The following is a 27,252-nucleotide window of genomic DNA, read 5'->3' on the forward strand; positions in this document are numbered from 1 at the left end:
CCCTTAAGTATACCAATTAATTGGTATACGAATTGGAATAGGTTCGCCAAATTTTGGAAGAAGTCTATAAAATAACCCCTTGAAAACTTCCTAAAAATTGTTGTAGTTCGATGCAATAAAAAATCCCCAAAAATGAAATGTACCTATTAATGTAAAACAAAGTGAATAATACATACAATAAAGACCCATTTTTATCAGTCTCATGGTGTATTTTAGGCTGACAAAATGGGGACATTGACTAAAGCGGGCAATTGTTTTTTCTTTAAAATAAACTGAAGCTGTTAAAATATTCTTCCCGTCCCTTGATGTAGTCTGATAACTATTTCTGATTATGATGAATTTTTCATTTTTGCGTATTTCCATCTTCATGATAAGGAAAACATGCTCAAGAAAGGATTTACTCGAATTCAGTCTTGTTCGTCTGCTAGAGCCCATCAAACATATGTTCATATTTGGCTGATAAAATCGGGGTTTCAATGTATTATAATAGATATTCAGCATTCGAAAAAGTTTCTTGTGAACGAGTGTAGAACGACCTTGTTTCTACTTACTTGAAGTCAGCGGCGTAGCCAGAAATTCGGTTCGATCATATTGTCCAAACGGCATAATTCCGAAACCGTAGTTTTTGAAGTTTTAAAATTATGCGAAATTATTTTTTCAGAAAATAGTAACAGAGTTCGTGTCTTTAGCGAATTTGTTGAGACTTTATTGTAGTCATGGTTATTAACCTGAGAAAATTCACCATTAATACTTCTTGGACGATATACCGTCAAAATTATTTTATCAAATGATGCGCTGTTTAACGTTTGTAAAACTCATTGAAGATACTAAACCTCCGAAATTGGCGGTTTCAAAATGATGCTATCTTGACCTTAAATTAGTGTTTTTAAACATTTGACCTATACATATAATTGGTCATACAACAAAAATCAAATGCTCATCAAAATCGATCAGAACCTGCTAGAGTCGAATGGAAATCGTCATTTTTCATAAATTTCTCTCTATATTCGGAAAGTGTTATCCTCGTTATTAATTATATTACGTTTTCGTCTCAACTCGACGCATTCCCAAAAAAAACCTGTCTTAATTCACCTAGTGGTGCAATTGTGCTTGTCTCATTTGTCCAGACTACGATTTTTTCATTTCAGTTTATATGGGAATTTGCTGTGTGATTGCATTCTTCAACTCATAACCCCGGAACCGGAAATCCAATCAATAAAAAATTCAATAGCAGCCGATGGGAAGGTTGTACCTTTTATTTGAGACTTTGAGACTGTGCAAATCGGTCCAGCCATCTCTGAGAAACAGAGGTCACATTTTTTCCACATACACACAGACATTTTCCGATCTCGACGAACTCAATCGATTGGCATATGACACTCGGCCCTCCGGGTCGGGATTAGAATGACGAATTTTAGAGTGAATGAGAAAGACAACAACATTTTTAGCAAATGTTGAAAGTTATGCATTTTTTTGGTGAGCAGTTCTATGTTTCATAGACATTAAATCAATTTCAACTTCGCTTCCTATTAAATAAAGACCCTCATTACAGTACATCTCTACAAAAACGAGCTCAATTTGGAAATAAATCTGAGGATTATGATTGATTACAGAACCCTGGAATTTTCTATTGGAATGTTTTCAGGCAGGAATTTGATATTGATGCAATTAGACAACTTTGAAATCAAGACCAATAGATCAGTTACATATCAGGAGGTCCCTATTCCGACAATTTATCAAAAGTCCTCATGATGTTTACAACAACAGGTTATCAATCTATGGATCAGATAATTGTTATTGTAATATTGAACTAAATAAATAAATTTTCAACTTCAATCCAATATTTTTTTTTTGGTTGTGATGGGGGGGGGGGGGGGTTGTATGGTGTTAAACCCCAAAACTTTCTCTTGGCTACGCCGTTGCTTGGAGTTATTTATTTCGCTTTTCATTTTCCGATATGTTTCAGATCGATCCGATGGTTATAAGTTAGAAAAATTGCAGTCAGAGGGTTCGCACAAATGACCATTTTTGCACTGATAAGTGATCAAGTTCCTTCCAGACAACTTGGAAGTGTTCGGTGATTATTTCTAGCGGTTGTAGATAGAAAAATGAAATACAAAATTCGTTTTATCGAAATAATGTTTGGCTTATTTCAATGGATTATTTCTATATTGAACAATAAATAGGCGACAAAGAGTAATCCACAAACAACAAGCCATAACTTTTAAAGTATTCAAAATAGATATTTGAATTCTTCAGTAAAGTTATTTGCAAAAGTAAGAGCTACAAATTTGCTGAAGACATCATTTCGATATAATCACTTCCAAGTAAATTTGTGAAAATATCTCACTCATAGGGGGATTAATCAGCAAAAGCACAATACCAAAAGAATGGGCATATTACCTCCATTAAATTCTCCGAAGATACTATTGACCTAAAGTAAGCCGTTTTGGCGTTAATAATAGATTACATGTTTTTGGTCATATTTCTGGCAATGGAAAATGATAAAAATCTTTCGTCCACATTTAATGTTCAATATCTCTTTTGATAATAGTCCGATTTCAACAATCCATAGCTTGTTCCAAAGCTGTCTAAAAATATATAAATTGTTAATCTATATTGTCGATTTCGGCAGATAATTTAAAAAAACTGCAAAAAACGCCATTTTTACGCATTCAAACATTCATATCTTGGAAACTAAACATCAGAATCAAAAACAAATTAATAGCGTTCATACTGTTCTTTCATTTAAAATTGGTTTGGATAAGATCGGTTCAGCCATTGCTGAGAAACACGAATGAGAATTTGTCCGTTACATACACACACACACACAGACACACACACACACAGACATTGTCCCAAATCGTCGAGCTGAGTCGATTGGTATATAAGACTCGGCCCTCCGCGCCTCGGAAAAAATCTTGAAAGTTTGAGCGAATTCTATACATTTCTTTTATAAGAAATGTAAAAGATATATGTATTTGAATAACTTAGGTTTGAAAATAGTTTTCCTCAGAAGTTATCATCTATTTCACCTTTGATGTCATGTAAAAAATCGAACTATCGTTCTCGGAGCTTAATATTTCGAGAAGACTCTATTTAACCTGTTAAGAAACAGAAAAAAAATGTTAAATCATGAAAAATCAAAAATAAAATTTTGAGGTTTTGTCCGGCTAGGCGACACTGTGAGGCTCTTTACTTTGATTTTCTGGAACATTCCAAAGACAGCTTGAACTTCCAGTACCGGATCCTGCGTTAAATGAACATAATAAGTGTAATAAGTGTAAGAGTATTAAAAATTGCAAATCTAAACTTTAAGTGATTTTATAATTAAGCCTGGTTCAATTTGTAAACTAAAACAAATGTTAGTTTTAATGTGGAACTGGAACTAAACTATTTCATCCGCAGTATACCGTTTTGTTTTACAGTTTTGATTTTTTTTTCAAAAGTTTAAATTGGTATACACAGCCGTTCTTTTTTGTATAATCAAAACACGTTTAGAAATACTTTGTCGGTGAGATTAAGGGTGCTGCAGCAGGTCCAATTCTGATCATGAGATGTCGGAGCAGCTGTATTGATTTGCAAAGTAGAAAGCAACTATTTCATATGCATTTGAAACCAGGTATTGCCTTAGCTGATTAGATTTTTTTTGTATTACGATACATCTTCATTGTACCATTTGCCTGTTTAGCAAAATGGAAAAATACTCGCTATAATATCGTTTCTAGCAACATACGTTGTCCCGAAAGACAGCATGAATATAAAGAATAATTCGTTGCTATTTGTATAACACCTACTCCTTCAATCTGTTCTGACACGTTTTCAAAATTATTAGTCCACGCGTACTCAACTTTCACACTTCCGTTCAAAATATGTTCACTTCAATGCGTTTCGACTCGCCATTTCTGGTAGTGTTCTTACAACCCTGGTTGTCCTCATAAAGTATATTAGTTCACCAATCCCCTCCAACTGATTTAAATTTCCGTCCCATTTGCATCTACATCACTAATTCGCCTTTTTGCTTCCAATAGGATCACCAATCTGCACGGGACATGATGAACCGACGGCCCAGAATAATCTTGAGTGCTGAAGGATGAATGAATTTGCGTTAATTAATTTGTTTGCCGTCTGCTTTCGTTGCACGGCCACGTGCTGACGTCCGTCTAGGCCAAGCATATCATTGTCGGACAGGAACAAGGAATCTGAAAGTCATTGAATGCATTGCCATACATTGTGCTAGAGCGTGGCATAATGAGACGAGTGTTAGCCAGTGTACCGGTTCTGTTGATTCACTTATCGCACGGGAAATAAAATATTCATTAATCTCTGAGAAAAGAACTGCTTTAACTGATAATCTACTCAGATGTTCTGAATTCCAATCCTACGATAAACCCAAGCGACTTGTACCAAACAACGCTTGTCATATTAATATTCATAATCCGCATTTAAGCAAACGATGTGTTGGATCTGTAACAAGCACCTTTGGTCAGCTTACCATTCGATTCTCACTGGGCCACAGTCACCCATCGCATCGGTAAAGAACAACTGCCCCAGTAAATCAAAGTGCCCTGAATGGAGTGTTTCGAAATTTACTCACCGTTTTATTGCCCAGGTTCTTCACCCGGCAGCTGAGATACGCCGATTTGCCGACCAGAGCGGTAACGTTGCGTGGCGTAGTATCATCGAAGTACGGTTCCTCCCATTTCCCTGAAGATCCGATGCCCACACCGGTCGATTGGGGAACAGTGGCGCTACCGGCCGGTTGCTGATGCTGCTGTAGCTGCTGATGCCGATGACTGCCGCCTGCGCTGGAGGTTGATGCCGCGGCCACGTACGCACTCAGCTGGGACGTACTGGTCTCCAGCGGTAGAGATTTATGGCCATCGATCGGATGGTTTTGCTGGATGCCACAACTGGTGATATCTGCAATTGAACGCCAGATGGAAGGTAAAATTGTTTTAGGTTCAGCAGGACTGTAGAGCCATCGCATGCTGGGTCTAGGTCGGTCGGTTGGTTGGTCTGTCGGTCAGTCAGTTAGGAGTACGTACACGAATAATCTTCGGAATGAGCAGCATACTTGCGGGGGCACGATCCGTTCTGACAGATATTGTTATCATTATACGAATAGAACGGGCTTTTGGTCCGAGGGAAATGGAATTTGCCACCAGCAGCGGAAGCAATAATATAGGATTTGAATTACTATATTGATTGTGACCGAGTCGAAATTTCGTTCGCAGTTTGGTTTGTAAAGGAGTGATTTATTAGGTGTTTTATTTGCGTTTGGCACGTTTGTTGGCATTTTGCTTCCGTTGAATTGGTTGGAACTTTTCCAATTGCTATTACAGTTTTGCTGGAAAGCTATACCAAACCAAGATATTGTTGAATTGATTAATTACCAGGTTTTTGCTTCATGCCGGACGGTTTAAATCTTTTTTGCACAGAATGTGTATGGAAGGGAATGTTTGATTGGATTTAATTTGATTTCAAATAAAATAAATAACTTGATAATATGAGGAAACTTATTAGTAGCCCCAAGTACGAGAGCAGAGTAGTGAACGGTAGAAAAAATGTACCAGCTGTATAAGCTGGAATGGTTTGTCGTTGGAAACAATATTAAAGCTAGTGGTTTTTATCTTGTTTAACACATTTATTGCTTTCTTCCGTCTGCACGAGCGCTGACTCCGTGCGTTGATGTTTTCGATGGTTCCCTCTCCGGATGGTCAAATGGAGGTTAAATCGGGTTCAACTCCCAAGGCTCCCCCTCGGTCCAAATGCTACCCAGAACTCTTAACTGGTCCATTTGTGGTATTCTTTCGGCCCAAGACTAAATCGCTGTATCTTCTCCAAATTTCTAAGGACCAGATAGAACGGTTCTCGGCTATAACCGAAATTCCAAAAGTCCGTTCGAACAATTGCTAGCCAACTCAAAGCCGATAAATTATATTGCTTGTTTTGAGCACTGTACGAGGAATTACAACGTGTATATTTCAGCGGTAAGGGTAGAGACGAAAGGCGTGATCATCGATGAGAGTTTCACATGCGAGGATCTGCTGTAGTAGGGGATTGGCCATTTCCTAAATTCCCTTGTAAAGACCAGAAGGTGTCCCTTGATGGGGCTCTAAAAGTGACATCTCTAGGAAGCGTTGCAACCAAACCGAAGCAAGTTGTCTCGGAGAATTAAACTCAGAGAAAGAGTTCCCAATACTTCCCGGAACACCAAAAACCCCAAGTGTACATTTGTTTAGGTTCGATAATAATCGCGGCACTATTATCTTGGCTCTCGGACATTGTGGACTGGACTGGATAATAAAAACTTTCAATATTACTGATCCTATTAAAAGTCTTATGTTAGCTTTTCTCCCTACAGTGAGAACATTTTTGAAGCAGTTGACTGCTAAATGGCCCCTCCTCTCAGCGATTGTATCCTTCGATGGCTAACTCATCGAACGAGGTCACGGACTTGATCACTGTTCTACAGTGGGCTTGTAGAAGTATCATCTCGAAAATCGATTCCTTCAAAATTTTAATAAATAGTTTGAGTTGCGATACATTTGCATTATGTAAAACTTGGTTAACTTCCGATATAAACTCAAACTTCCACCATTTTAATATGATTCGCTTGGATCGAGACACCCCTACGGAGGAGTACTTTTGGCGTCAAAAAGCGCTATTCCTTCTACAGAATTAACCTTCCCTCGATACCAGACATTGAAATTGTCGCTTGTTTGTAACCGTTTGTTACAAAGTCTTCTGTTTATTTTAAGTATGTGCCTAAATGTTTAATGTACTGTCACGTTTCTAAATAATATAAGGGTTAATTGTTAGTAGGGTTAGTAGTAATAAAATGTAAATACTAAAAGTTATTTGTTATTTGTTAAAATTAGGATTAGTAGGATAAGAATGAACACAAATAATTGTCAACACACTAAAACAACACTGTAGGTACAAGTGGGTGGTAAAACCAACGAACACCAAACCGTATAACAGATAATGAAAAGGGGAGGAAATCTGTTATACGGCAGGCGAAAAATGGTAGCGCGACACTCCCAAAGTTCGCACCCAAAAAGCCGTGGAAAACCGCCAAAATGCTTCGCCACCTAAGACTTTTGGACTACTTGATGAGCCCACCAAAGTTCAGACATAATCTGGCGTTCGTGTGCTTTAAATAAGTTTTAAGTTTTAAATAAAGTTAAAATTATCGGTGAGAGGTGACACATTTGTTCAGGTAATATGAAGGTGGAAGTACAGCTTGATGCGAGTAATCAAGGGTTTCACTAATACCCGTCTCCTGAACACCCTCACAGGACCTTTTCTTGGTATTTTATATAATGTTACGTGCCTTGGGTGACGCGATCATCCTCACCCGGCAGCACACGATTCGGCCTAGTGAGCCTTGGATGCTCGCTACGTCTAACCCGTCAAAGACCAGCGATCGTCTTCTGGCCTTGGGCCATAACCGCTAAGGAGGACTTACCCCTCTCGGCATGGTCACTCCGGTATCGTCCTGGGCCTGTCGGTACAAGTCAAGACGGGAAGACGCCAGCAGCCGCCATTAGACTCCAGCAACGCCGTCAAGAACCCGCCAAACCCACCAGAGAAATAGCGTAGCCACCATTGTCACCAGTTCCCGAACCCCATCGTCGTCAGCAGCAGCCACGCGAGCGCTCGCAGGACGGCCCCGAACCACCAACAGCTTCCAGCAATAGCAGCGGTACGTACCGGTAAAAACCCACAACCCATACACACACAGTTCAATGAAAAGCGAATTAGTTAAAGTTAAATTCATGTTAATAAAACAAGTTTTGAAGTTTACATTTCGGATTCAATTGCCAATTTCACAACCCACAGTTTTGTTAAGTGATAGTACACTGCACAGTAGTTCGCGAAACCCCTCCGATTACCCAGTAGTAAGCCGACCCTGAGACCCAGTTCGAGGGGACTCTTGCTACTGAGCTTTACCGGGATACACGTAGAAGAGTTACATGTTAAGTAACAACCAAAGGCACCTGCCTGCACCGCGAATAGTTTTAGGAGACTTTAATTCTCATGGTACGGAATGGGGTTGCCTTTATGATGATAACCGTTCTTCTTTAATTCACAATATTTGCGACAACTTCAATATGACAGTTCTAAACACGGGTAACATGACACGGATTTCTCCCCCACCAGCGCGCCCAGGTACAATAGATTTATCCATTTGTTCGACTTCGCTACAGTTAGATTGCGCGTAAAAGGTAATCCCTGATCCCCACGGTAGCGACCATCTGCCGATCGCAGTCTCGATCACCAACAGCTTAAGACTATTGGAATAAATCAATATTTCGTATGACCTCACACGAAATATCGATTGGAAGATCTATGCTGCCACAATATCCAACAGCGCGAACCTACCCAAGAACTTTCTCCGGAGGAAGAGTACTGCTTTTTGGCTGGCATGATTCTCGACAGCGCGAGTACCTGGCGCGAACATACAAACACGTTCTCCTAATCCTTGGTGGGACAAAGAGTGCTCAGACGTGTACGCGGAGAAGGCCGCCGCTTATAAAACCTTCCGGAACGACGGGTTACCTGCTAGCTATCGACAATACGCGATGTTAGAAACACGAATGATGAGTTTGATAAAAGCCAAGAAACGTAGTTACTGGCGCCGCTTCGTTGACGGACTAACGAGAGAATCATCGATGAGTACTCTTTGGGGCACGGCCCGGTGTTAGCAAAACCGAAACAGCACTAACGAGAGCGCGGAATATTCAAACCGTTGTATATTTGATTTCGCCAAGAAGGTTTGCCCAGATTCCGCCGCGGCACAGAAGATCTACCGCGCCGCGTCTTCTAACGATAATAATAACTCTCTTATCATGTAACAATAAAACTCCAGGGCCAGACAGAATCAAATTCAACGTGTTGAAGAATATGCCGGACTCTGCCAAAAGACGCTTATTGAACTTATTTAATAAGTTTCTTGAGGGTAACATTGTCCCACACGATTGGAGATAAGTGAAGGTCATCGCCATCCAAAAACCAGGAAAACCAGTCTCCGACCATAATTCGTATCGACCGATTGCAATGCTGTCCTATATTCGGAGGTTGTTGTAGAAAATGATCCTATCCCGCCTCGACAATCGGTTTGAGGTAAATGGCTTACTGTCAGATACACAATTTGGCTTTCGCAAAGGCAAAGGGATGAACGATTGTCTTGCGTTGCTCTCAACTGAAATTCAAATGGCCTATGCTAGCATAGAGCAGATGTCATCAGTGTTCTTAGGGGGCTTTTGATTCAGTTTCGACCAACATTCTTTCAGAGAAGCTGCACCAGCATGGTCTTTCAGCGAGTTTAAACAACTTTTTACTAAACTTGTTGTCGGAAAAGCACATGCATTTTTCGCATGGTGACTTATCGACATCACGATTTAGTTACATGGGCCTTCCTCAGGGCTCATGTCTAAGCCCATTGTTATACAATTTCTATATCATCGACATTGATGAATGTCTAGACAATTCTTGCGACTCCGCTAGCGAATGACGGATCTCAATAGTAGCATATCTGTAATAACCTACGTACTTGCATTTATTGAGAACCAGAGCTACAGGTCCAAAGCCCTAGTAAAGGATGGTTGTGATGATGTGGGCCGCGGTCACCACGTAAAGCAAAATAGGTCATAACCCCAAGTCCTAGGCGTGAAGCGACCCGTGCCGAGGGATGAGTGATCTAAGGGGGTGAAAAAGATGCTCGATCGTTAACGGAGCCTGTGGGATACCTGGGAAACCCCCACAGTAAGCGTCCCTTACCACGTAACTGCGGAGCTCTGGCATGGCGGACCTTTCTTTCTCGCGCGACTCGTGGGATCAATGAGCGACGTGAAAACTAACAAAAATGAAAAACGGAGGTGCCGAACCGCTTTGCTAAAGGTGGTTTGATGAGGTCTTCCCCAGTGGGGAGAGTAGTGGAGCGACGAGGGCTGTATCCGACAGCACCAGTGACCTCCCAGCAGTGGTAGAAAATAGCCCTACCAACGCCCTGGACGGGTCACTATCCGCGATGCATAAAGTGGTGGAGCAGCTCGATACTATAATCGAGTTCACTAACGCGAAGCAAAATATCAGCAAGGAGCTGAAACAGAGCCTGTGGGTGCTCCGGAAGGCTGTCCGTGTCGCAAGACAGGAACAGCAGGCTTACGCCAAGAGGGTGGAGTGTGGAGAAAAGTCCGACAGAGGAACCCACACAGTGGTCTCCAAGAGGGTGGGAAGGGAGAAGGCCGATATAGGTACCCAGACAGGGGCCCTCCCCTTCCCCTTCTATGGAGCAGCCAAGTCACTCGAAGCGGCGGCTGAGTTCCCCTCGAAGGGCAAGGGCAAGTGCAAGACAGCGTCGAACGCGAAGCGCCCTAGGAAGTCACCAGGCGAGGGTGCAAAAACCAACACCATACGGCGTGTAACTGTCACGGCCAAACGCCGCGGCGGAAATGACCCCGCCGGGCAGAGAGAAGGTACCAGCAACTCGGCGCGACCGGGGCAGGGGGGCGTAAACCCCTGGACGCTGGTCACCAAGAAGAAGCCGACACCGACACCGACACCGGATGCACCGTGAAGAAGGCCAAGGACAGAGGCGAGGCCTTGTGGTTAAAAACTGACAAGGACAAATATGCCGACGTCCTAAAGTCGATGAGGGCGGCCGAAAGCCTTTCGGCCCTCGGGCAAGATGTGCGCAGCGTGAGACGCACCAACACAGGAGAAATGCTTCTGGTGCTGAAGCGCGGCACACAATCTAGTGCGGTGTACAAGGCCTTGGCCCAAGAGGTCCTGGGTGAAGGCGCCCAGGTGAGGTCGTTAGGGGCGGAAATGACTCTTCAGTGTAAGCATCTGGACGAGTTCGCGACCGCAGACGATGTCATCGCAGCCGTCAAGGAGAAATGCGACGTAACAATTGAGCGGGCCTCTGTGCGCTTGAGAGGGGGACCCTCCGGCACCCAAGTAGCCTACCTCAGGCTACTGAAGGCAGATGCCAAAAAGGTTACCGTGATAGGTAATCTGAAGATCGGCTGGTCAGTATGCCCAATTAGCATACCCCAGCCGCCTTCAGTGGATAGGTGCTATCGGTGCCTTGAGTCTGGCCATAAATCGTACGAATGTAAGGGTACAGACAGGAGCAAACTATGTCGTCGCTGCGGCGAGGAGGGGCATAAGGAGCGGGGATGCACTAAGGCGCATAAATGCCTTATCTGCACCGCTAAGAAGCAAGCCCGTAATCATGCTATGGGCGGACCTTCGTGTCCCTTCGGTGAGGCAAATAAGAAGAAGCCGTGAACGTGACACAGCTAAATCTTAACCATTGTGCAGCAGCCCAAAAGCTGTTGTGGCAGTCGGTCTCGGAGTCGAGGACAGATGTCGCCCTCCTATCAGACCCGTACAACGTCCCTGCCGGCAACGGCAATTGGGTGTCGGACGGGCCTGGGATGGTGGCAATCTGTACAACGGGACGGTTCCCGGTTCAAGAGGTAATACACTCCTCCGCCGAGGGTGTTGCGATTGCCAAGATGAATGGTGTGTTCTATTGTAACTGCTACGCTCCACCAAGGTGGCCCATAGAACAGTTCAACCAGATGATCGACAAGCTCTCGTCACACCTAGTGGGCCGAAAACCGGTAGTTATAGCGGGAGACTTTAACGGTTGGGCAGTAGAGTGGGGCAGCCGCTGTACAAATAGCAGGGGCCAAGCGCTAATGGAGGCGCTGGCGAAACGCAATCCGCTTTAGGATCAACTATGGTGTGCAGCATCCGAAGGCGGGAGATCCCTGTCAGGTACGCGGGTGGAAGTCCAATCACTTCGACAGCGAAGCTTTCACCGCGGCCCTGAGACTGGAGGCCAACACCGACAGTCTAAGCGGGTATGCGCTGGTAGTCGTTCTATTACGCGCGTGCGACGCCACTATGCCGAGAAAAACCCTGCCAAGAAACGGCAGATGCCCGGTATACTGGTGGAGTGCCGAGATTGCAGCTCTACGATCAGCCTGCCTCAGAGCTTGACGTAGGATGCAAAGAGTCCGCACCGAGGATGCAAGAGAGAACCGCCGTGAAGTGTTTCGAGCTGTGAAATTGTCCCTTAACAAGGCCATTAAAAGCAGCAAGAGAGCGTGTTTCGACAACCTGTGTGAGAGTGCCAACGCGAATCCGAGGGGTGACGCCTACAGAATCGTGATGGCCAAGACCAAAGGGGGCTCTTCACCCCCCAGAACAGTCTCTGGACGATTATCGAAGTACTCTTTCCGTCTCGAGCCAGCCACAAGCCCCTGGCCACCTGCACTACGAGACAGTGTGGGTACGACCGAAATGGTGGCTCCGGTGACGAATGAAGAACTACTTGCAGTGGCTAATTCCCTAGCAATGAACAAAGCTCCAGGGCCGGATGGAGTTCCAAACAGCGCTCTCAAGGCAGCGATCATAGCGAACCCGAACATGTTCAGGCTAGCTATGCAGAGATGCCTTGACGAGTGCCGTTTCCCCGATAGATGGAAAAGGCAGAAATTGGTGTTGTTGCCGAAGCCTGGGAAGCCGCCAGGCGACCCATCGGCGTACAGACCAATCTGTCTGATCGACACGATTGGCAAATTGCTTGAGAGGATCATCCTCAACAGGCTAACCCCGTACGCAGAAGGTACGGACGGCCTGTCAAGCAACCAGTTTGGCTTTCGGAAGGGTAAGTCCACAGTGGACGCTATCAACTCAGTGATGAAGACTGCCGAGATAGCGATCCAACGATAAAAACTGGAGAGCACCTACCGCATGATGTGCCTCAGAGTGATATCTGCCTATCGCACGGTATCACACGATGCATCCTGCATGATAGCGAGCATGATGCCAGTCGGGCTGGTCATTCGGGAAGATGAAGAGTGTTTCGAGCTACGTGGAAATAGAGGAGCCCGCGAGCGCACCAGGGTGACCTCGGTCGCCAGATGGCAGCGTGAGTGGGATAACTCCTCGAAAGGTAGGTGGACCCACCGGCTGATACCTTACATATCGAGCTGGGTGGGCAGACCCCATGGGGAAGTTCACTTCCATGTCACACAATTCCTGTCAGGCCATGGCTGCTTCCGACAGTACTTCCACAGGTTCGGGCACGCGGAGGTGTCCGCCTGCCCTGACTGCCCAGGTGTAGACGAAACTGCCGAACACATACTGTTCGTATGTCCTCGTTTCGACGTCGAAAGAAGAGCAATGCTTGACGTCTGCGGCTGGGACACAACCCCTGATGATAGTATGTTGGGACTTAGCTATCGATGCCTCGTGGCATGGCAGAGGAGTGGAAGGGTGAGCATCCAAGTCAGTCTCACATGGTATGTTAGAGGTGAGCACAAAAGTAAGCCTAGCAAGGAATGAAAAAGGTGAGCACAAAAGTCAGCCTCATGTGGAGAGTGTTAGAGAGTGAATCAAGGTGCGACAGAGAGAGCACCCAAGTAAGCCTCATACAGGACGTATGAACGCGTGAGCGAGAGTGAATGAGTACATCAAGTACAGCCATCCCCCCAGAAGTAATACCGAGAGGTAGTCTCTGGGGGGAACGATGGCGGAGCCCAATGGAGTTTAGTCGGTATTAATGACAGCGTCACCATTCGAGCCCGACACACCCCCAGTACACCCCGTGTGGTAGCTTGGCATCTACTAATAGCACGTGTACTGGGCTACTACGTAAATGTATTCTCCATTGTAAAAAAGAAGATTCCCGCACGTTAAGGCAACTTGCAGACGATGGCGTGGATTCTGTAACGGGACCCAAAGTTATCGATCTACAAGGACAATTACAGAATACCTTGGACAATTTGTCTGCTTGGGCTATTAAGCTGGATATCGAATTCTCCACGGAGAAAACTGAGCTAGTTGTATTTTCAAGGAATCGTGAGCCAGTATAACTACAGATTCTATTAATGTGTCACACTATCGCTTCACAGTAAAATATCTAAGGGTCTGGTTCGGCTCGAAAGGTACTTGGGGATGCCACATTATCTGAAACAGAAATGCCAACTAAGGATCAACTTTCTTCGTACAATAACCGAAACATGGGGGTGGGGCACCCGGGAGACCTAATTAGGCTGTATCAAACAACGATAATGGCGATAATGGAATACGGATGCTTCTGCTTTTGCTCCGCTGCGAACATACATTTCATCCAACTCGAAGTCCTATCGGGCTTTCTCCCGCTGAAAAATCGAATTTGGGAACTCTCATTTCGATTGCTTATTCGATGCTATATCTTGAACTCGGTGTTAATTGAAAATTTCGAAAGGCTTATCGAGCTCAACTCTCAGACCCGTTTCACGTCCCTGTACTTTGAATTCATGGCACAGAATATTAACTCTTTTTCTTACAATCCCAACCGTGCCCATTTTTTAAATACTTCTAAATCTGCTGTTTCAAACATTTTCTATAATAAATTCCTAGAAGTTGACTGCTCTAAGATGTTTTATACTGACGGATCACTGGTTCCGGTATTTTCAATCAAAAGATCACCGCTTCCTACAAACTCAGCGACCCTCCTTCAGTTTCCGCCGCAGAACTAGCTGCTATTCAGTATACCAGTGGAGTGATTAAAACATTACCCGCAGACCTTTACTTCATCGTTTCGGATAGCCTCAGTTCCATTAACGCTATTCGCTCGATGAAACATGGTAGCATTCCTCGTATTTTTTAGGGAAAATACGGGAGCTACTGAGTGCTTTATCTGACAGATCTTTCCAGATTAGCTTGATGTGTGTCCCTTGTCATTGCTCCATTCCGGGCAATGAGAAGGCGGACTCCTTAGCTAAGGTGGGAAACTGTTTTCATCCCACCTCTAGTTTGGTGGCTACTTCGCATGTGTTCTGAAAACTAATGAATGATCCCACAGTGATATATGTAGGTAATGTCTCATATCACTGCTAGGTGAATTAAATCGATTTAGGGTACTATCGATTCAGAGGTTCTAATTTATTGAAACAGCGAATTTTTAATCCCCATAATTAACAATAATATATCAAAGCAGCGAAAAATGCTTCTCACATTCTAACTTCACGCTAGTATAATAAAATCTTTTATGTTTATATGAGAGAGCAGTTTGCCTAATTATATATCAAATTTACATAGAGTTACCAGTTTCTAACTCTTGTATGCTTCAAACAATTCAATGCGTGCTTTTGACCCACCTTGCTCAAATCAAACATGTGCATATAATGAGGAAAAAAGCGCACTTTTATCATATCAAGAATCACAACACAATTTTTTCATTGTCTGAACAGAGCAACAATAAGTCAAAATGAACATGAAAAGAAGACCTATTCAAAGTACTATCAAATGGAATCACAACCATTTGCTGTACTTGTCATCTTTTACCGCATTAGAAGCACAGCCTTCTCAGAAACTAGTCTACAATGATCCTGCTGTTTGAATCACTCAAGCTGAATTACAAGTTGCCGGCGGTGACAAAACTTTATGCAAACACTATCTTCCACGTCCCTTGCTGGTACACACCAGCAGCATCAGCAGCAGCAGAAGCAGTAACATCAGCATTCAAGACGAGCGGTAATGAGCAAAGTTGACTTATGTCAGCACCAGGGTTCCAGAAAGTGTAGATCGGCGAGATAAGCAGCGGACTGTTCCCTTTAAAATTATGCTGATTATTTATGTCATCCATCTTTCGTCGTCGTTGCACTCGGGAATTCTTTCTCGAATCTTAGTCCATAACCTTTGCAGGACGCGTCCTCAGGATGCTTTCACTGTCATGCTCCACAATGAAATGCCCTTCCGCCCACCATCCGATAAAACTAACTCGGACAAGTCAGAGCAACGTCCAGTCAGTGTGGCACTGGTGTGGTGGGATTTTCACGTATTACATCTATTAAGAAGTATATTCAACTCTTGCATTCATTACTTGATTGCATTATTGAGGATTAAATGGAGAAAATGTGCAATGTTAAACTCGGAAAATTGAAAATTTTGCTAAGAAGAAATGTTCATTAAAGTATATCTTCCAGCTTACAGACACTAAGTTAAATTGCAAAACCAATTACTCTGTACAGAGTTAACTTGCATGCCACACCAGACAAGCCGCAATCGCATCATGGCATTCTTAGTATAACACAACGGCCACAATTTCAGCAGCTGTTATTCCAAGATAGCGAGCCAGGCCGAACGACAGGGATACGTTCTCACAGGCATTGCATGTGGGAAATAGACTATAGCGCTTTCTATTGCTTTAGTCAGTCGTCAGGCGTTATAAATAGTTTCAAGGGAGTTTAAGTTTAAGATAGGTAAATAAATGTGTTTATTAACTCGCTGCTGCCTAAATTGTCGCCTAGCTTAACAAGGCTATTGTGGATTCTTCTGTAATGAGAAAACCGAAAAACATATTGTCACTTGATGACAGTTACGATTTTTTTAATCCCCCAAAATTTTCAACGCAGCCATTTTGCAGAATTTCACAGCTACAGTGAAGTGATATCAGGTAGTATCTTATCCATACTTTTTTTATCACATTTTTTTTCAAAGTGTGATGGTTTTTTAACTGCCCAGCACGAAAAAGGTTAGGGGGTTTCTGGCAGTAGTGACACCATAAAATGGTGTTTTGAATATTCCACAATAATTTTCACGAAACCTGCCAAATTACTCGTTTGGGCGATAGTGGGTTAAAATACTTTCAATATAGTTTACTTTTAAACTCATAGATTCGCTATCAGCTGCTGCCAGTAACTTACTATTGAAATGAACTTCTATGTTTTTTTTGGATTTTTGTTCTGGTAATATTTTTAACTTTGCGCTGATGTTTTGGAAATTTACAAATTGAGCATAGTTGCCTGTACTGGTAGTGGTTACGTTTCATTCCAGGACCAAAAATTTCTGGTATATTTCCATAGCAGTAAACATTGAAAGCCTCTTCAGTACCTGTACTGGAAAATACTTACAGATACTCCAGGTATTAATTACAATTACTTTCCAAATTTACATACAATGAACTACAAATTGATTCATTATAATACATCGCCAAAGAATACCAAAGGAGCCACTCAATCAGTCCGCCCAAATCCAATATTCCTCAAGCAATCACGAGTAGAAACACTCACTCACTCGTTGCGATGAAGGTTTCCTGCTTCGATATTTGATTTCGAATTCCGTTCGAAATACCACCCCCTCTAAATTCACCGGCAAAAATTTGCCAAGCTTAATCATACATCCAGTCATAATTACAGTCATCTCCTAACTTTATTATCGAACCGTATCCTTTGAACCACAGCTCGCTCGATGCCAACTCCCCCTGTAGGCCCCGAGCAATATCCTCTGGACCAAAGTGAAATTTCCCAGCACGTTGCGGCAGCAGGAGGCCAGCCCCGAACATCAAAGCTCAGTTGCAAATGTTCATCTCCGCCGGCTGAATGGACCTCACCTGGTTGGTAGTAAAACACAATAATGTTTCTTGCTTCTCTTGTTGTTTTGCGTACCGACCGATACAGCCCGAACGGAAGGTTGCCCCTGTTGAGACTTTCGGGTAGCCCTCTGATGTTCTGCTGACTAAGGGATGGGATCCGCACATAGTTGGTGGAAATAAATTTTCATCATATTCATGGCACAAACAGGTAATGCAATCACGCATCATGTAGCAGCAGATTAATTATTTATGGGAAACTTAGATTGAAATGTTTATTATATGAGCATATTATCGTTGGTGATTAGTTGCATAACGAGGCAACGTGGGATGGCGGATGGAACAAATGATTGGTGTGAATTTCAACGGGTGTGTGTGTATGTGCTATAAAGTATATAGCTCATTGAATCGGAAAATTCAAATGGTTATTTAATGAAGTGTCCATAGTATTTATTCTGCCCCATTATGATGCAAAAAGGATGTGCCATTTAGTTCGTGACTGGGATAAAAAATATTAAACTGCTCGATAAAAACCTCAAAATAATATATTTAAAAAACTGTGAACAAATAAAGCAAATAATAATGCTAGTTTAAAAATTTTGGGATAATGCCGTTAAAATTAGCAAATGGTGTTTTTTAAATCAATCAAAACAGCGTTTTCGAAAGAAGCGTTTCGAGATTCTTTTTAAAGACAATCCTTTAAAAACATTGCAGTTATTTGTCAATATCTCTCAGAAACATCCAATCGACGTAACACTTACAGGAAATGATCTGCTCTTTCTAAAAATATTCGACATGTGTAGATCAAAAAAAAAATTGAAAAACTTTTCAAGCGACCGAAGTATAATATCGACTATTTAAAAGTTTGTTTTTAATTCGATTTTGGTCACTTGTAACTCTGAAAATATGCATGTGATTCACACAATATAAATATTTTTAGGATGGGTAGGAGAAGGTGATCGGTTGCCGGCACCCCTACGTAACTTTTGACAGAAAGTAGATATGGACATTCTGATAAGACGAATTTCGCGCCAACTCGAACAAATGTTGGCAGCACCCTCTCAAATTTCAATGAAACTTTCTGTACATGTGAACTTTGTCATAAAAAGCCACTTTGCATACTTTGTTTTTCCATAAATGATCTAGACTGTCTTTTGAAAAGGGCCAAACTTTTTTACCAATTTTTTTCAAATGTCTAAAAATGACAAATCCTACAAAATAATGTTCTAGGAGTGATTTTCACAAAATTTGTCAAATTTTTGAATAAAAATATTGAAAAAATTCTTCATTGACTCCTACACTGAAAAAATCGATTTAAAAAATTTAAAGTCGATTTACAAAAAACCCCATTTTTGATTTGGATGAAATTTTGTTGCAAGATAGGTAATTATGTTCTCTACCTACTGTCAAACACTCAAGATGGGCACATATTCGCACCAGTTTTTCACATACACAGATTGTGGTTCTGATTAAGAATGATGTTCAAAATGCTTTCGATGGCTACTGAAATGAATAAATTTCCTTTTCACTTTGAATCTTGATGGTTTTCGTTCATATTTTTCCATTTTTAGTAAATTTTTCAAAATAGTAAAAAATTATCATTTTAATAAATAAAATCAAACCATTGAAATATGGCCTTTTGAAGTAAACATTCCAACTTTCATTCATTTTTTTAGTTTTCACATTATATTTAACGTTTGGTAGACAACCCTATTTTCATATTTTTTCAGTGCACCATATAAATAACACCTTTTGTACATTATATTTATGTAATTAAATGGTAAGGTTTTTCTTTAAAAACCGCGACACGTATAAACGATCTAAATAGTCAATGGACAAACATGGATTCACGCTTGAAGTCTGGTAGAAAACCCATCTATGACCGCATGCCACATCCAAACCGTTATAAATTCCGTCAATGAAATATTTTCAAACTTGCGGGAGATATACTTGATTACTATATCTTTCGAATGCCATGTACTAAATAAGTAAACAAAAAAAATTGTTTGTAGAGATAGGACCAAACCCGTTGGTGTTTGCTGGTAGCCTTATGAAACGTGTCATAAAACTTCAGAATGCAATTTCTCTCGAATCCCTCGATGGATCATTTTGAAATTCACTGAGAAGATGCTTGGATACTGTATCTTTCGAATGCCGTATGACAAATTTATGGTCATTTTTTGTTAATAACGGTTTTAGGAACACCGTGATATTGATCCAAAACTAAAATAAGAAAAAAAAAAATTGTTTTCCGAAAAAATCTCTTCTGCAAAAAATTTGAATTTGGTTTCGAGCTAAGCAGCTTAGCCTAGAAAATACTTTTTCGCGCAACTTATCTTTTTTGTGAACAAGTGTAATCGCTGCTCGAAGAAAAAACGCGATGTATTTTGTTAGAAGTGTGGAAGGGTTAACCACCATGCGTTTACACATTACCGCAGAGGCAAGAGAACGCCTGGTAGATTGTGGCAATTGCGACAAGTGTCTAAAATACGCTGAAATGGCTTTCGCCGTGGCAAAATAATTCATCGAAATTTCACGATTTTTTTAAAATATAGATCGATTTGGGAGAACAGCCGAACCATTGCACAGTGATTTCAGTGGCCTGAATGTGATGAAAACTTGACATAAGAGTAATTTTGTGACGCTGAATTCATATTTGATGTTTGTTTTTTTATGTTTTTTTTCGGAGAATTTAAATCATACAATATGCCCTTTCTTTTGGTATTGTGATTTTACTGATTGATCCCCCTAAGAGTGAGATATTTTCATAAATTTTCTTGGAAGTAATTGTATTGAGATGATGCGTTCAGCAAATTTGTAGCACTTACTTTTGCGAATAATTTTACTGAAGACATCAAATACATATTTCTAATACTTTAAAAGTTATGGCTTGTTATTTGTGGATTACCCTTCAATATAGTAATAATCCATTTAAATGAGCCAAATATTATTTCGATAGAACGAATTTCGTATTTCATTTCTCTATCTACAACCGCTAGAACCGAACAATTCCAAGTTGTCTGAATGGAACTTGATTACTTGTCGGTGCAAAAATTTTCATTTGCGCAAACCTTCTGACTTATAAGTATTGAATCGATCTGAAACATATCTTGGAAAATGAAAAACGAAATGAATAACTCCAAGCAGTGGTATAGCTAAGAGGATGCTTTGGGAATTAAAAACACCCCCACCCCCACACAAAAAATGGATTGCTGCTAACTGATTTAGATTTAATTCAGTATTACAATGATAATTATCTGATCAGTACATTTATAACCTATTGTTTGAAACATCATGAGAATCTCTGAAAAATTGTGGGAATGCGATCCTGATCTGTAACTGATATATTCAATATCAGTTCTTCAAATGTCTAATGAGATTTTTGTAAACAAACTTATTTCGCTCATTATTCCGCTGTCTAGTTGAATTTCATGAAAGATATACATGAATCAACAGCTTTACCCTTGGTATAACCAATTTCAAATGTTTCTGTGTTGAAATTATAACAAATTAAGAGAAATCAGCAAAACAAAAGTTTGTTTACAAATCTTATTACCCCTATTCAAAAGTTGATATGGTATTGGTATTGATCTCACAGTTGTCTAATAACATCAATATCAAATACCTGCCTAAAAACATTCCAATAGAAATTCATTCCAGAGTTTTGATATCAATCATAATTATAATCATAATCATATTTTCTTGTCATATTGAGTTCAGTTTTGAAGTGGTGTACTGTAATATGGATAAGGATTGTTTTTTTTATAGGAAGCGAAACTGGGATTGCTTTAATGTCAAAGAAACTTAGAACTGTTCACCGAAAAATTGCATAACTTCCAACATTTGCTGAAAACGTTTTTATTTTGGGAATGCGTCGAGTTGAGACGAAAACGTTATAGAATTAATAACAAGAAAACCACCTTCCAAAAGTAGGGTAATTTTTGAAAAATGGCGTCAATGATTTTTACAAAAAAAATGATTTTGGCATTATATCCTCCTAGAAGTGTTTACAGCGAATTTACTCTTCAAACAAATTTAGTTCCAGACTTAATGTCTTCAGCACAATTTTGGGGAGTGCTATTACAAACCACTTTGTTGAAGACATGAAGGCTCCATGTCTTCAAGGTATTAACATATTTTAGGCTACTTCTATTTATTTTAAATTAAATTATTATGATTTTACTGTTTGTGGTAAATCTCTTCTATTGTTTATAAACCATAAAATTTACTTTTTATCCAAAGCGAGAGATTGTGAAGCTCACAATAGAAAGTTATTTTAGAAAAAAAACTATATTAAGGAACACTTCGTAAATATCATTTTATAACTCGATAAACACCATATACGTAATATTCATGCCTAAAATAAAGTTGTTTTAAATGAAAGTCTCAACAAATTCGCTAAAGACAGGAACTCTGTTACAATTTTTTGAAAAACTAATTGTCCATAATTTTAAAACTTCAAAGATGGCGGTTTCGTAATTATGCCATTTGGACAGAAAGTTAGATTTTCACCAAATCCCCACCAAACCGAATTTCTGACTACGCCGCTGACTCCAAGTAAGTAAAAACAAAGTCGTTCTACACTCGTCAACAAGAAACTTCTTCGAATACTGCCTATGTATTATAATACATTGAAGACCCGATTTGATCAGTCCCCAATTTTATCAGCCTCATATGAAATTGTTTGATGGGCTCTAGCAGAGAAACAAGGCTGAATTGGAGTAAATCCTTCTTGACCATGTTTTCCTTATCATAAAGATGCAAATATGCAAAAATAAATAAATCTTTTTTTTTTTTAATTTTTGCGCTAGAAGACTATACTAAATAATCAGAAATAGTTATCACACTAAATCAAGGGAAGGAAAGAATATTTTAACAGCTTCAGTTTATTATGAAGAAAAAAATGTCGCGATTTAGTCAATGTCCCCATTTTGTCAGCCTAAAATACACCATGGAGATGATAAAAACGGGTCTTGACTGTATTTATTATTCACTGTAATAAGTACATTCCATTTTCTAAGGATATTTTCTTTCAATTGAATCAAACTACACCAATTTTTAGGTAGTTTTTAAGGGGTTATTTTGTCGATTTCTTCCAAAATTCGGCGAACCTATTCCCATTCGTGCGATAGTTTTTGTTAAAAGGGTATCCTAAATTAAATGATATGCTTAAGGGTTTATATGTTGCAGACAGAGGTGGGTAAGAAAACCAACCGGTACGTACATTCACTGGTATGGTTCCCAAAATCTCAACACGTGTAAACGAGTGATGTACATCGTATTCGGTTTGGATTTCGTAAACGAAAGAAAAACCTCCACCGAGTCTCAGTTTCTAAAACCAAACCTAGTCACTCAGCACCGTTTACATGTGCGTACGAATTTCAACTTGTGTTGATGTATTCTCAGCAGCGGTTTCGATTTGGCTTTAGAAAACCGAGCCTGGTTTTTTCTATCCGATCATAAATATATATTTTTCGATCATTTTGATGTCACCTTCAATGTGGTGACATATCGTAATCCTAAATCTACAAACTGGGACCTCTTTTTGGAAAACTTGGCGACTAAATTTCATGGATATTTTCCAACAATTAGTCAACTAGACGACTTAGATGACGTCGTGGATACGACAAACTTATTCATATTAGCATCCTACGAAGAAGCTTGTTTACTTCGTACTGTTAAATCGACTAGGGGAACCCCTTGGTGGAGGGCTGAGCTTGAAAGAATGAAGAAAGTTATGAGAAGAGCTTGGAACCGGCGTCAGCGTGATGACTCCGGGGCTTTCAGGTCAGCTCGTTGTGCATATAAGAAATGTCTTAGATCTGCAGAACGGGCTGGCTGGCAAAACCTATGCACTAATGTCTCTAGTCTGAATAAGGCTAGCAGGTTAAATAAAATTCTCTCCAAATCGAATGATTTTCAGATGAACTCCTTAAAAACCAGAGATGGTGTTTATGTGACGGACGAAAAAGATGTTCTTAATGGTCTCTTCGACACACACTTTCCAGGTTGTATCGATCCGGAGTTGAACAATGTTCACAGCTCTCATTCTGGTGATTCGGACTCGTGGGCGTTAGCACGCACATTGGTTTCCACTGAATCGGTCAAGTGGGCAGTTGACAGCTTTGCTCCATACAAATCACCCGGAAAAGATGGAATACTTCCCGTGCTACTGCAAAAGGGATTTGATATTCTTAAACATGTTTTGAAAAAGATTTTGCTCTCCAGTCTTGCTACCGGGTATATCCCGAAAGCATGGCAAGAAATAACTGTTAGATTTATTCCCAAAGGGCGGCGCTCAAGCTATGAAGAAGCCAAGAGTTTTAGGCCTATCAGCTTAAGTTCTTTTCTTCTGAAAGCTTTGGAACGGATAATCGATCATCACATCAGGAACGTTAGTTTAATTGCATATCCACTGCACAAAATGCAACATGCATATCAGTGTGGGAAATCCACGATCCCTCTGCTTCACGATGTTGTTTACAACATTGAGAAAGCCTTCTCGCTCAAGCAATCTAGCTTGGGTGTATTCCTAGATATTGAGGGTGCTTTTGACAATGTGTCCTTCCAGTCTATTCTGGATGCGACGCGCGGTCATGGGATACCTGCATGTATCTCAGGTTGGATAAACGCAATGCTTAGTAACCGCATACTTTGCTAGTCACTGCGACAGGCTGAGATACGGAAGTTAAGTATTTGCGGTTGTCCTCAGGGCGGCGTTCTGTCACCTTTGTTATGGAACTTAGTAGCTGACGGCTTGTTGAAGAAACTCAATGAGCTTGGATTTCCAGCCTACGGGTTTGCTGACGATTACCAAATACTAATTGCTGGATTTTGCATCGGAACAATCTTTGACTTAATGCAACAGGCATTAAGAGCTGTCGAACAGTGGTGTCGACAAGTTAGAATATCAATTAACCCAAGCAAAACTTCAATGGTTCTTTACACGAAGAAGCGAATAACAACCGGGGTTCGTCCCTTGCAGTTCTTTGATTCTGAGCTACTGTGTGCAGATCAAGTCAAATACGTTGGAGTCATTTTGGATTCCAAACTGAATTGGTCTGCTCGCATTGAGTTCAGAGTCAAGAAAGCGTGCATGGCCTTCGGGCAGTGCAGACGAACTTTTGGAAAGACCTGGGGTCTCAAACCTAAATACATCTATTGGATTTACACGACAATTGTACGTCCAATACTGTCATACGGATGCCTTGTGTGGTGGCAGAGGGGAGAGGTGGTGACAGGCCAGTCAAAGCTAAACCATCTGCAAAGAATGGAGCTCATGGCGTTGACTGGTGCTTTCACCACGACTCCGACTGCTGCTCTAGAGGCACTTCTAAATATCAAACCATTACACATACACTTAAAACAAGAAGCAATATCATGTGCATACAGACTGCAGGTTACTGGGCTTTGGAACAGTAATCATGTTGATCTTGCTACCAGTCATACACGATTGTGGTCACAAATGGTTACATGGGGTGAAGATATTCTTGCTCCCAGCGATATTACACTCAATTGTAGTTTTCCTTACAGGACCTTCCATGTGAAGATTCCCTCTCGAGAGGAGTGGTTGTCGGGCTTTATGGAAAGACAACAACAAACGCAAGTAGTTTGTTACACTGACGGTTCTCTGATGGAGGGACGTGCTGGTGCTGGTGTCTACTGTCATGAAATGAGATTGGAACAATCTCACTCACTAGGTAGACACTGTACTGTATTTCAAGCAGAAATCTTTGCGATTATGTGCGGGGTGCAATCGGCCCTTCAACTGAGTTTGTCCGGCAGAGTTATAAACTTCTGCTCCGATAGTCAGGCTGCAATCAAGGCCCTTAGCTCAGACAAATCCAGGTCCAAGCTAGTGATCGCGTGCCGAACCCAAATCGAAGAACTAAGCATTGTCAACACTATCTACCTTGTCTGGGTGCCCGGACATTGCGGTATTACTGGAAATGACTGACGAATTGGCCAGGGCATGTTCAGCGATTGACTTCGTTGGTCCTGAGCCCGCGCTGCCAATTTCGACAACTTGGATAAGGGAAAAAATAAGGTCCTGGGCTTCGTCCGAGCACCGCAATTATTGGAGAAATCTACAAACGTGTCGCCAAACAAAGACGTTTCTAGAACAACCATGCCCAGTGGTTTCGAAAAATCTCTTACATTTTTCGAAGCTCCACTGCGGCATGCTGACCAGGGCTTTAACCGGCCATTGCAAACTCAATTATCACATGGCAACTATTCAGCGCGCTGAGTCTTTTTCATGTGATTTTTGTGAATCCGACTACGGAACCTCATATCATCTGATATGCAACTGTCCAGCGGTAGCGCAATTGCGATTTCGAGTCTTCAGCCGTCCTTATATAGACGAAACCATGTTTGGACGACTGAAACTCAGAGACATACTAAAGTTTCTTATCCAATGTGGTAAAGAGCTTTAGGCTTATTCGCATGCAAGTTGAACTACTTGTGAGTTTAACTTACCTGTTGTTTATTTTTGTTTTGTGCTGTTATTTTTCCCACCCTTCCAATTCTACTTCCCCACACCTCCTTGTCCTTTCCTTCCGCTCAGGAAATGATGAAAACACACGGCAAGGCACAAATCCCCGGCTGTGTACGGGGAACGTGCCATTTGAGCCAATATATAAAAAAAATTAAATGATATACTTAAGGGTTTATATGCTGCAGACAGAGGTGGGTAAGAAAACCAACCGGTACGTACATTCACTGGTATGGTTCCCAAAATCTCAACACGTGTAAACGAGTGATGTACATCGTATTCGGTTTGGATTTCGTTCACACGGTAAACGAAAGAAAAACCTCCACCGAGTCTCAGTTTCTAAAACCAAACCTAGCCACTCAGCACCGTTTACATGTGTGTACGAATTTCAACTTGTGTTGATTTATTCTCAGCAGCGGTTTCGATTTGGCTTTAGAAAACCGAGCCTGGTTTTTTCTGTACACGGTGCTTCAGTTGAAAGAAGAAGCAGTAAATTCGCCTGCAGTACTGCCGAATAGACAACTGAATTGAGTTCAACAATTGATGTTTGTTTCAATGCTGAACCATGAAATTTAGATATGTTTGATTTGGCAAAATTTTCTAGAGCATACAAATTGATGTTAATGTCAAAATGTTTAAATTGAAGTTAAAGAAAACAATGAAATCAGCGATGTCAATAAAATAACAAAAACAATAAAATCAATTATATTAATGAAATCAATAAAATTAATGAAAGCAATAAAACATGACTTGAATCACTTGAAATTTCACATTAACACTCAATGCATTTAAAGTGGCCTGTATTTATATTGCCAATAGTCGTTTCAATGAGATCTAATCCACGTCTGGTTGCGCTGGTTAGGCGATTCTCAAATATTCTCGAGCACACACTCGCATTTTGTATACATATATCCTTATTAATACTGCTACGGCGCACAGAGGCAATTGCGTGTATGTGTGTGTTATTCACATATGGTAAGCAAATCAGACGCAAGGGGGGGAAACTCACGATTAGGTCCTTATTTATTGAGTGCTGGTAATACGGTTATTTATGCTATTACTGTACATCGTTTTGAAACATCTAGAAGGTTTGGGCGCGAACATTCGAGTTTAGAGAAAACTACCACTAAATTATTCAATTACAAAAAAAAACTTAATTCGTTGAGAACAGCAACCAACTAACGAATAGCAAAAACACTTTCATTTTATAGACCGCCGTTAAAAACTAAATTTCTTTAAGGAATAAATATTTCCGGCGATACCAGTCGATGTGTGTATGTAAATCTACTGCAGAACATTTAAATTTTTAAAAAATGTTGCGCAATAATTTGAATAAAAATCAATTTCTTCACATTGTGTCCAATCACGAAGT

The 27,252-nt window shown here is 41.0% G+C and overlaps 1 protein-coding gene across 1 annotated transcript in view; it reads right to left on the reverse strand.

The window, feature by feature from the left end:
- LOC131687189 (uncharacterized) overlaps positions 1 to 27,252 on the reverse strand; it is a 185,055-nt gene that overhangs the window by 154,137 nt on the left and 3,666 nt on the right. Inside the window, exon 2 of the mRNA XM_058971240.1 lies at positions 4,598 to 4,923. Coding sequence (XP_058827223.1) covers positions 4,598 to 4,923 — 326 coding nt within the window. The remainder of the gene's footprint in view (positions 1 to 4,597; positions 4,924 to 27,252) is intronic.

Source organism: Topomyia yanbarensis, chromosome 3 (assembly GCF_030247195.1).
Source record: "Topomyia yanbarensis strain Yona2022 chromosome 3, ASM3024719v1, whole genome shotgun sequence".
NCBI classification, from domain to species: domain Eukaryota; kingdom Metazoa; phylum Arthropoda; class Insecta; order Diptera; family Culicidae; genus Topomyia; species Topomyia yanbarensis.